Genomic DNA, 10465 nt, shown 5'->3' on the forward strand with positions numbered 1-10465 from the left:
CTCCTTAGAACGTGACACTCCTAGATGGAGTAATCTTAAGTTGGTTACCGGTAATATCCATACAAATAAACATTCCAAAATTCTATTTTAAACAGAAACTTATAGAGCGTGGAAACATCAATGTCGCTGTCAATGCCATTACTTCTAATTAATCAAGCAGATCTTTGGAAGGAGAGGGGGTGCCCAGAGGTAAAGCAAAGAAGGAAGATTGTTGTTGTTTTTTTTTTCTCAAAGTGGCAGAGAAACAGTAGCATCAATTTACTATTCTGGACAATTTCTCATACTGGCCTAGCCCTTCGAATTTGGATATAACGGGAGAGTTTAAGGAAAGGACCAGATGGAAATGACCATAGGGAGCTTCCCTGAGAGTGAAAAGCAAAGTTGTCGGGCCCTGTGGCCCGGTGATGGCTAGGGGATACCTGCTCTGCTCCGCTCCTGACTGCTCTCTCTGCTTGGATGGGGCTGCACATCACCTAGCAGTCAGTTGCTTTCCCATCTGTCTCCCAACCCATCCCAGCCTCGCTTCTCCTCTACCCCAGCACCTCCACATCGCCCCTCCTCCGCTCCTCTCTTCCTGCCTCCTAGTCTCCCCTCCCCCGCCCCCCCCATCCCCTCCTCTTTTTCTCACTATAAGCAACCGCTGCTGCCTGGACTGAGAGTCATTTGAGCTCCCACCGCAGACATGGCGACGTTGACAGTGGTCCAGCCTCTCACACTGGACAGAGGTAAGCGCAGCTCACTCTCCCTGGCAACTGCTTCCTCTCCTCCAGCCTGTCTCTCCTCCCTCTCCTCACCCACCTCCAACTCCCAGCCGGGCAGAGCCGGAGGCGCTCAGCGGGCAGAGCTGCCTAGCTGGGGCTTTTTGGAAGGAGAGGAAGGGAAGCGATTGCGCAGGGAGGGAGAGCAATACTTTTTCTCTTTGCCCTGCATCTATAAAGCCTGGGCGGCCACAGCCCCGCTGCCCCCATGCGCTGGGAGCACTCAGTTTAGCTCGGCAGTGGGAGCCCAGAGCGGGTAGCTGGCCGGCTTCACCTGGGCTAGGCTCCCGTCTCCCTCTACCTTCCTGGTGCCCCCCGCAGTCGCTCCCGCTCCCTCCCCCGCATGTGGCTTTGTTTCCGCTGCTGCAATGGGACAGCTCAGAGGGTGAGAGCCCGGAGCTTAGGTTTAAGGGGAGTGGAAGGGATGAACCTTTTAGTGGGGGAGGGAGAATGCAAAGGGAGCAAAGGAAGGAGGGAGGGAGGGAGGGAAGAAGGGAGGGAGGGAGGGGGAGAGAGCGGGACAGGGGGAGACGAAGAGCAAGATGCGCCGGCCGAGAGGGAAGGGGAGAGAGAGAGAGAGAGAGAGAGAGAGACAGAGAGAGAGAGGAGGAGGGTTAGTTGCCCGCCATCCTCTCCCTCACCCCCTTCCATTTTCTCGTTGGTATGGGGGCTGCAAAGAAGGGCACTCAGAGAATAGAAGATGAGCGTGCAAAGGAAGGGGGAAGTTTGCCCGGACTAACGCCTGCCGGGGAAGTGTCTGTCCATCCCTGGCCGCTGGGCGGGCGCACTCTGGAGGTCGCCCCTGCGGGTTGCGCCCTGCGGTTTGACTGATCTCGCCGAGCTGCTTCGCTCTCTTCAACGGACAATCTGAGCAGCCAGGGTCGGAGCCAAGGGTGGGGGTCAGCCAGGTGCCGAGGCGAGTACCTTCCCTGGTCCCTTTGCACTCAGAAAGGGCAACAAGAAACGTGCGTCTTGGGCCGGCTGCCAGCCAGCTTCCCTGCGAATGGAGCGAGCTGTTTATTGCTCCCCAGTTGACTGATTGAGCATCCCCCTAGTCCCGAGGCTCCGTGCCCTGGCGTGAAACAGGTCTGGGAATACCCACAGCCTGGATTAAAATTCAACTTCAGACCCTTTGAAACCTATTCCTCCCCACCCTATCATCCCCCATCCCCCACCCCACCAACCGGGAATAGGAGAGAAGCAGCGTCAGCTTCCCAGGCAGGACCAGGGTAAAAGTACCTATTTGGTCCATATGATCTAATGCAAGGAGTCCTATAATTTCTGTTTCTTATGGCAGCAAAAGGGAATGAATGTAACTTGTTTTTATTTGCTCAGTTTTCTTTTTCTGGCTCACCGGCTGAGTTTACCCTAGCTCTCCAGCTGGCTCCCAGCTCACTCTGCAATGGGAGGGCATTCCCTTCTTCCCAGTTACAGCTGGTGAATTTAGGACCCTGAGAAGCCACTGAGGAATGGTGTACTCGGAGGGAAATGATTTAGTCCGATGTGCCTCTAAAAATATTCTTTCTAGAGGATTAAACCGGACTGTAGGGCAAGGCACCCTGCTGTGAGCACACTGAAAAAAAAAAACCCCAATGAACTCAGTTTGAGATTTTTAATTTAGAGAATTTGTAGGTTAGTTATCAAAACCTATTGAGGCTAGAACAGATGTTGTATGGTACCCATAGCAACCTTGTACTACGAGTGTAAAATTTAAAATAAATAAATAAATAGATTCCACAATGGGAAGAAATGTTGGTCTGTAACATCATAAATTAATAAGTGTACTTAGTTCAGAAATGTGTCATTTCAGTTCACGGTTCACCTTCAGTATTATCATCTGCCCAAAGTGGAATTAGTCCATTGCCTTTAAGAGCTAGCCAGTTGGCAAGCCATTAGTAATCATGAATCTCTCAAGGATCATTGCTTTAATATTGTACTCCTTATAGCCCCCCATTTTAAGCCAGTCTCTCAATACTTAAAACATGCTAAACAAAACACAACTTCTAAGAAAACACAGACTGGGAAGGGGCTGCATAGCACCATGGGTGGCTGGTTAGCTGAGTTGTTTAGAAAGCCCAAGGTTTAAAAGCTAATGGCACTCCTCTCCATGGCCACAGTTGTGTGATGTTGGGCATTTACACATTTATATTATGCTTTTAAGTTTTCGAAGTGCATTTACATACAGGAGTTTTTTTATGCATTGGGGGAGGGGAGCAGGAACATGTCGGATTTGGACTAAGGGGACTTGTGTTCCAATTCTGACTTCTTGAGCCAGTAACTTGAGCAGTCACTTAGATGAACTCCAAGGTCCCTTCCAACTCTAAATCTATATTTCTATGAACCTCTGTGGTATAGTGATTATCCCCACCTTACAGCTAGGGAAACTGAGGCCAAAAATAATAGCTAACACTTGCATAGTGCTTTAGGGTTTACAAAGCACATTAACTTAAATCATCTCATTTGATGCTTATAACAATGCTGAGTTATTATTTTCAGCATTTTACAGGTGAGAGATCTGGGACTGAGAGAAAGGTTCAGTGAATTCCTCAGGGTCACACACAACTAGCAAGTATTAGAGGCACATTTTGAGCATGTCTTCCTGATTTCAAGTCCAGCTCTCTGTCTCCACTACATCCATTGCCTCCCCACCTTCTTAATTGACTTGCTAAAATGCATGCAATTAATTAGTCCTGAACTAGCTAATAGTACATGAAGGCTCTGCACAATTAAGTTCTGGGGGCTGCTATCAGAGCCCTTCCTTAAGTGACTGATAAAGCCTTCAGGATGGTGAGCAAACTTTGCCTGGTACACTGCTTTCTGCAGCCTCTTGCGGAGGGATACAGACAGGTGCATAGGTCCTGTTAGAGTACCTTTCTCAATGAATATCATTTAATTGGTTGGCTTGGGATCCTGTAGGAATCACTGTCATGGGAGAAGCCACTCCTTTGTGTTGTCATAGAAAAGGGAGTGTCCAAACTTATTTTTTTTCTTTTTGCCTTTTTCCTCTCTTGGCAGGCAGTCCAGTAATCTAGCACAGAAAGCATGGTGGGGGGGAAGAGTATGTTTTATATAATACTTTACAGTTTCCACATACACAATGTTAATATTTGAAAGTTACAGTCTTCCTAGGTGGTGAGCGGGATGGGTACTATATGACCTTGAGTGATTCCCCCCATGTTCTTGACCCGATTTCCTCACCGGTAAAGGGAGGGAGCTGGGTTAGATAATCCCCCAGACCTCTTCAAATTCTAATCCTTTATTCCTGTTTTAAAGAGGAGGAAATTGAGGCTCAATGAGTTACTAAAAAGCCCAAGGTCACATAGCTACTTAAGAGGCACTGGCTGGAAAAGAGTCCACATCTTCTGATCACCAGAAAAAAAAAAATTAAGGGATTATGGATTAATGGCTTGTAATGGTATCTTTGCACATTAAGGCATTGACAAAAAAATTATCATTTGTTTAGAAGTTATTATTAAACAGGTAAAAGGGACAATATATCTTCAAGTTTTAAACTATTCATAAAAATCAGATAAATGACCTTTCAGTTTAGAAGTGAAATAAACCTGTGGTAATAAACTGTTTTGAGTAACAGGTTTTTATTGTTGTTGCTGTTGGGTTTTGTTTCTGGGTTTTTTTTGTTTTGTTTTGTTTTGCTTTGTTTTGTTTTTAGCCATGGAGCTTTAGAAATGGACTAAGGGCTCAACTCCTACTGGCTGTGTTTTTTTTTTATTATTATTTTTTAAACAGGCTCTCTGGTTCATGATTTAAAGAACAAGGAAGTTGAAGATTAGAGTTTTGGAATGTGGAGGGGGGATATGAAGGAGACTCTAGTTGGGTCTTCCTGGAGTATAGGCCTTTTTATGCAGGCTGCTCACCCAAATGCCTAAGTATTTTGGTTCCAGAATTCCTGCAACCAAAAGAACTGAAAAGCCTGATTCACTGTGCCCACATACTCACACAATACTCTGAGTGACTCTGAATACTTCTGTGCAACCATATACTTTTTAAAAAAAGAGAGAAAGAGACCCTAGAATCATCCAATAGGGGCCAGGGAAGATCCCCCAAGTATCCATCAAAGCTGAATTCAAAAGCAACCTACTTAAGGCCTTTCCCAAACCTTCTGCCTGCTAGTACCTTTCCTTCTCTCTCCGCCTCCCCCTTGTTCCCCCACGAAGAGAAAGAAAATTATCTTGTATTTGAAAATAATTATGTATGGAGACAGGCTTTTCTGCTGATCAAAATACAGCACCAAAATAATCAGGTTTTGCTACTTACAGATGTGGATAAGAAAGATAGGAATGTGGATTTAGGTGGGTAAAGAACAATGACCTTGGTGGTTTAGCTTTCTCTTTATAGGTTTTATTTTTTATTTCATTTTATTTATTTTTTGGAGGGGTGGCTGACCTAGGCCTGGGAGAAGATCAAAACCCTTTGTTACAGATAACTAATTTAGTGTTCAATAATTCTCTAATTTCAAGATCCTCTCTGAAGTAGCATGCAAATAAATTTGATATAGAACAAAAGGTAAGGTAAGACAATTAAGTATTATTCACTATCCACTTTGCTCACATTCCTGTCTATTATATGTGAATAATGGCTACCATGAATCCTTAGGGTTGCAGAGATATGATCTTGCACCCTGGTTATCTCTGGGGACATATATGCTCAGTATTAAAGGACATTGACCACTTTGGGGGTAATACTGGGTGATTCCTGGGTGATCCTGGAGTAGGCCCCATTGTCAGCAGGAATTACAAGGGTCCAGGTTTATCACCTAGGCATACTTCTTAGAATGGCCAGTGTGTCCCATATGCATGATTATAAGCAGCAAAACCTTGATTGTTTTAGTGATGCTCTTAGATCATGAAAAAACCTGAAGCTGCCTACAATTATATATGTACATTTTATCTTCCTGAACTGTAGGGCAGAGAGAACAGAGACCAATTTCTTTTTTGTCTTTGTACCCACAGTGTTAGCACAGTGTTTGGCATACATTATTCTCTTAATAAATGCCTGTTGATTGAATGAGTTTATTCTGGTCTCAACCCAATAACTATGGTGGTCTTCTAAGGAAGGGTTTGGAAAATGGCCCTTACACTGCCCTAATAATAAAATGGACAGTTCACCAATCCTGAGTCCAGAAATTATAGTGGAGAGGAGAGTAGGGGAAAAGAGAAAGAGTGATTCCCCCTCTTTTAAGTAGCTTTTGGCTTCTCTTTTAACTCTAGACGTAACCTGAATGTGTTTTCAAGCCATTTTTCTAAAAATTAATTAATAATAGAAATAACTTTGATATGTAGGAAATAGAAGACATCAGTAAAAGTTTTTTTTTTTTAAAGAATGAGATAAGGATAGAAAAATTGAAGACCCCAATTTGCCTATCATTTGGCATAAATCTATATGTTGAATTCAAGAGACCCAATCTTTAAGACATAGTAATTTCTATTATAAATAGAGTTCAATATTCTTGCAATACATGACATGCTTAACCACAGGGGCAAGGAAAGAAGTAGATTCTGACAGAGAAACTGAAGTGGGTCTTTTTTACCTCCCCCCTATCTCACCCCATTCAAAATATCCTTTTCCCCAGGGGTTAGACTTCTCATACTTTTCTCTCTAAACCTGGGGGTGACCTGTGCTTTAGAATAGATGGATCAAATCAAGGATAATCTCCTGAAATCTGGGACATCAGAGAGTTTCATAGCACTGGATATGGGGCCAATTAACTACATATAAGGTCAGATTAGATTTAAGACTTTTTGATCAGATATCAGGCACTTTTCATTTTAAGGGCAGAGAAGATAATCCAACAGAATCTTTTGAAGCATCTATTTTTATCATCATCATTTTTTAATTTTTTACACAATTTCAAGCATCCTACCTTATTTATTAATTGGGAGATCGTGTCTCCCTATCTTGCCCAGGCTGGAATTGCTGTTGCAAAGCCCCAATCCCAAATATTCCTTCTTTAGCCTAGTGTCTCTACACTCTTGGAAGTTCACCATATTGGTGAACAACTCAGTTCTAATATCTAGTTAGTTTTGGCCCTGTGGTCACTGAGAATTCCTGAACTCAAATAATCCACTACCCACCATACTATGGCCGCTATATTTTAAAGACATATTTTAAATTAAATTAGGAGAAAAATCAAGGACCTAGGGACATTAGTAGTTAAGAGTTATTTTTCTGGGATGGACAAAATCACCATTTCTTAAATATTTTAATGCCATTTGCTTGTGACATGATAGGTGCTTCTCTTGAATGCTTTATCTTTATTCATAGGCTGGCTGGCTAACAGTCATTTGTTTTTTTCTATGCATTAAGCCTATTTCAGACGTGGTACCTGACCTAGCAGTGAAACTGGTATACGTACTTTGAGGCTTCTGAATTTAGCCATAATTTACATTAATACACGAGCAGTATAGCAATTGATTGGTTGTTGTTGTTTTTACCCTTTAAAAGAACAACAACCAAAAAAGACAACAACAAAACCCTTGCCCTTTTCAAAAATTCATATATAAAAATGAAGAGCTATTTTGTGGATTTCAGACTTCAAGGAAATCATTTTCTGTAAGAGCTAAAATTGAATGCAAATGAATTCCCTTGGGACTCTAGACTTCTCATGGAATGGTACAACAGTAGAGATCTCTCCTCCTCCCTTCTCATTTTTTAAATCATACAGAATTTATTACCTTATGTATCTTTCGATCCAAGCCTTGGGCTGCCTGTAGCATTTCCAATCAGTAGTATTCACCAGTATTTATAAAATCCATATTAGATTGAAAATTGTTTTTGCTTCCACTCCAAAGGAGTTCTCTCACCTTGTTATGTCCAAGCATTTAGTGTCTTAGAGGAGGAAAATTCGGCTCTTTTGTTTTAAAGAAGTTAGGCCCACAGGGCCTAGGAGTGGGGTGGAGGGGGGGGAGAATAATTGTTGTTAGGCCTCTTGCCACCCTGCCTGCCCTCTGTCTGGCAGAAGACAAGCAAACAAGACAACTTTGAGTCTACCAACACTTTAAAGATAGTTTTCTGATTATATCTTTTTTACGCTCCACTGAACATTTTCAAAAATTCTTTTCATAAACCATTTGCTTCTTTAAAAGTCCTATTTGAATGTGTTTAATGCATGGTGAAGCTACAGTTCATGGGAGCACAGATTTAGAACCAGAAAGCCATCAGATCCATCCCTCCCCAACCATTTTACAGATGAGGAAACTAACTCTGAGGGTGGTTAAGTGATGTTTTTTTTTTCAAGAATAAAAATTTTTAATAAATAATTTTAATTAAAAAAATAAATTTTAATAAATTTGTTTCTTCTCCCAAAACAGTACCATTAAGCGTGCTTTAAAATGTTGGTAGCATCTTAGACAGAATTTTGCCATGTTTGCCTTCTTTCGTTGTTAAACACGATGTCTTGTAAAAGCTACAAATACTCATTTCTTTGGGTTAAAAATAATCTGATACACAGTTACAGACACATTGTATCTGTGATGACTTTGATAGACTGGGCACCTCAGCAATGCAAGGCTACAAGACACCTCCAAGGGACTTATGATGGAAAGGGCTATCCACATTCAGAGGAAAGAATTATGGAGTCTGAATGCATATGGAAGCAAACTACTTGATCTTTCTCTTTTTGTTTTGTTTCTTCTTTCTCATTCATTCTATTGGTTATAATTCTTCTTTACAATTTGGCTAATGTTTAATGTGAAGTTATTTGTAGAACCTATATGGGATTGCATGCCACCATGGGGAAAAGGGAAGAGGGAGGGAGAGAAAATTTGGAACTCTAAAGCTTGTGGAAGTGAATGTTGTAAACTAAAAGTAAGTAAATATAAAAAAAAAAATTAAGAAAAAATCTGAGAATCAAATGATTGGACCACTAGCGAGTATTTGGAGTCAGGGAGACCTGAATCCTACCTTAGATACTACTGGCTGTGTGACCATAGGTTTAACTTTTGCCTGCCACAGTTTCCTCTTCTGTAAAACAGGGATAATAATAGCACCCACTTCTGGGGCACCTAAAAAAAGCTTTTCATCACACTTCCAAGACTGACTGTGTTCACTTTCCTTTATACAGAGACCCATCCAAGATGCTAACTGGCATGCATGTAGCTACTGCTTTCACTTTATGGCATGGATAACCACAGTGGATTGTAGTGATTCCATCTGGGAATGGGGCAGAGAGAACTGTGAAGAATATTGCCGAATGGAGGGTGGAAGGAGCATGAAGGTGGTGTCAGAAAAGGGGTCTTCTGGTTGTGAAAGCTGCCTTAGGGAAGGGTGAATTTCAGTGCTAAAATGTTGCTAAGATGACCCAATCAAATGAAATCACAGCCTAATAAATCATTTTTTCTCATCTATAAAATGGGTATAGTAATAACAATAACGATAATAAATAGCACTTATTTCCCAGGGTTGTTGTGAGGATCAAATACAATAATATCTGTAAAGCATTTAGCACAAATACACACAAAATACACATACATACATGCGAATGTATGTATATATAGACACACGTATATACAAATATAATATATATGCATATAATATACATGAACACATGTTATATATAATATGTACTATATAAATGCTATTTGTCATCATTACTCATCTAATACATTTAATTAATTATTTAATATTACTAATTATATTATTATAACTAGAAGAGATCTCAGAGACCATTTGTCCAACATTCTCATTTTACAGATAAGAAAACTGAGGATAAATTAACCAAGATCACACAGGCAGAAAATCAGGTTTAGGATTTGAACCCTGGTCCTCCGGCTCCTATGCCTGTAACCCCTGTTTTTACTGTCCCATGTGAAGTCATCATATAGCAAGACAGACCCTTGAAAATGTAGTGGGTAGTACATTATACAGGCTTCCAAGATATCCTCTGACACATAAACTGGGCCTCCCACTGACTCAATTATGGTTCCTTCAAAGTAGAACATTGTATAAAATAGGAAAGGCCAAGTATATAGTTGTAGTGGTGGTGCTGGTGGTGGTGTGTTAATTGTCACCAGTCCACCTTAGTGGAGCAATGTCATAGTGCCCAGGAGACCTTGGTTCTAGTCATGCCTACTTAGTCCTGTTTCCTAAGTGTAAAAGTAACTTCTCTTCATTGGATCTTAACTTCAATAGTCATAAAATCTCAGATTTGGAAGGAACCTCAATAACCTAATACTTGAAAACTCTTCTCCCTAATAAAACTTACACCTATAGATCTCCAGTGATAAGAAACTGACTCATTCAGAGGTGGTCTATATCAAGTTTAGGTAGGCTTAATTACTAGGTGTTGGGCAGTGAATCTCTGAGAGCTAGTGTCAAATTCAGGATGACATAGGTTCATATCTTGCCCCCTACAGTATACCAACTATGAGGCCCCAGGATCATTCAACTTCTCACTATGCCACCCCCAACTTTAAGTTAGAGACGACCTTTAGATCTGCATTGATAAGAGGGAGTTTCATTACTAAGACCTTCCCTTACACTAATGATCATACATTTAGACCTGTTATTCCATAATTTTAAAGAGCAGGTACCACTCTGATTTGAGCGAGAAAATGAGTGTGTATGTATGTACATATATGTATGTTTATATATATGTACACACAACATGGTATATTGGTAGAGAAGACATCTATCTATCCATCCATCTATCTATCTATCTATCTATCTATCTATCTATCTATCTATCTATC

General features: G+C 41.3%; 1 protein-coding gene across 2 annotated transcripts in view; it reads left to right on the forward strand.

The window, feature by feature from the left end:
- The first annotated feature begins 607 nt into the window (after window positions 1-607).
- LIN7A (lin-7 homolog A, crumbs cell polarity complex component) overlaps window positions 608-10465 on the forward strand; it is a 212341-nt gene continuing 202483 nt past the window's right edge. For both annotated transcript variants that reach the window (XM_069094792.1, XM_069094793.1), the window contains exon 1: window positions 608-725. In XM_069094792.1, coding sequence (XP_068950893.1) covers window positions 683-725 — 43 coding nt within the window. In that variant the 5' untranslated portion in view covers window positions 608-682. The remainder of the gene's footprint in view (window positions 726-10465) is intronic.

This window comes from Petaurus breviceps, unplaced genomic scaffold (genome assembly GCF_028583685.1).
Source record: "Petaurus breviceps papuanus isolate PSGF00001 unplaced genomic scaffold, PetGlider_PUasm1.0 221, whole genome shotgun sequence".
In the NCBI taxonomy this organism is placed as follows: Eukaryota; Metazoa; Chordata; class Mammalia; order Diprotodontia; family Petauridae; genus Petaurus; species Petaurus breviceps.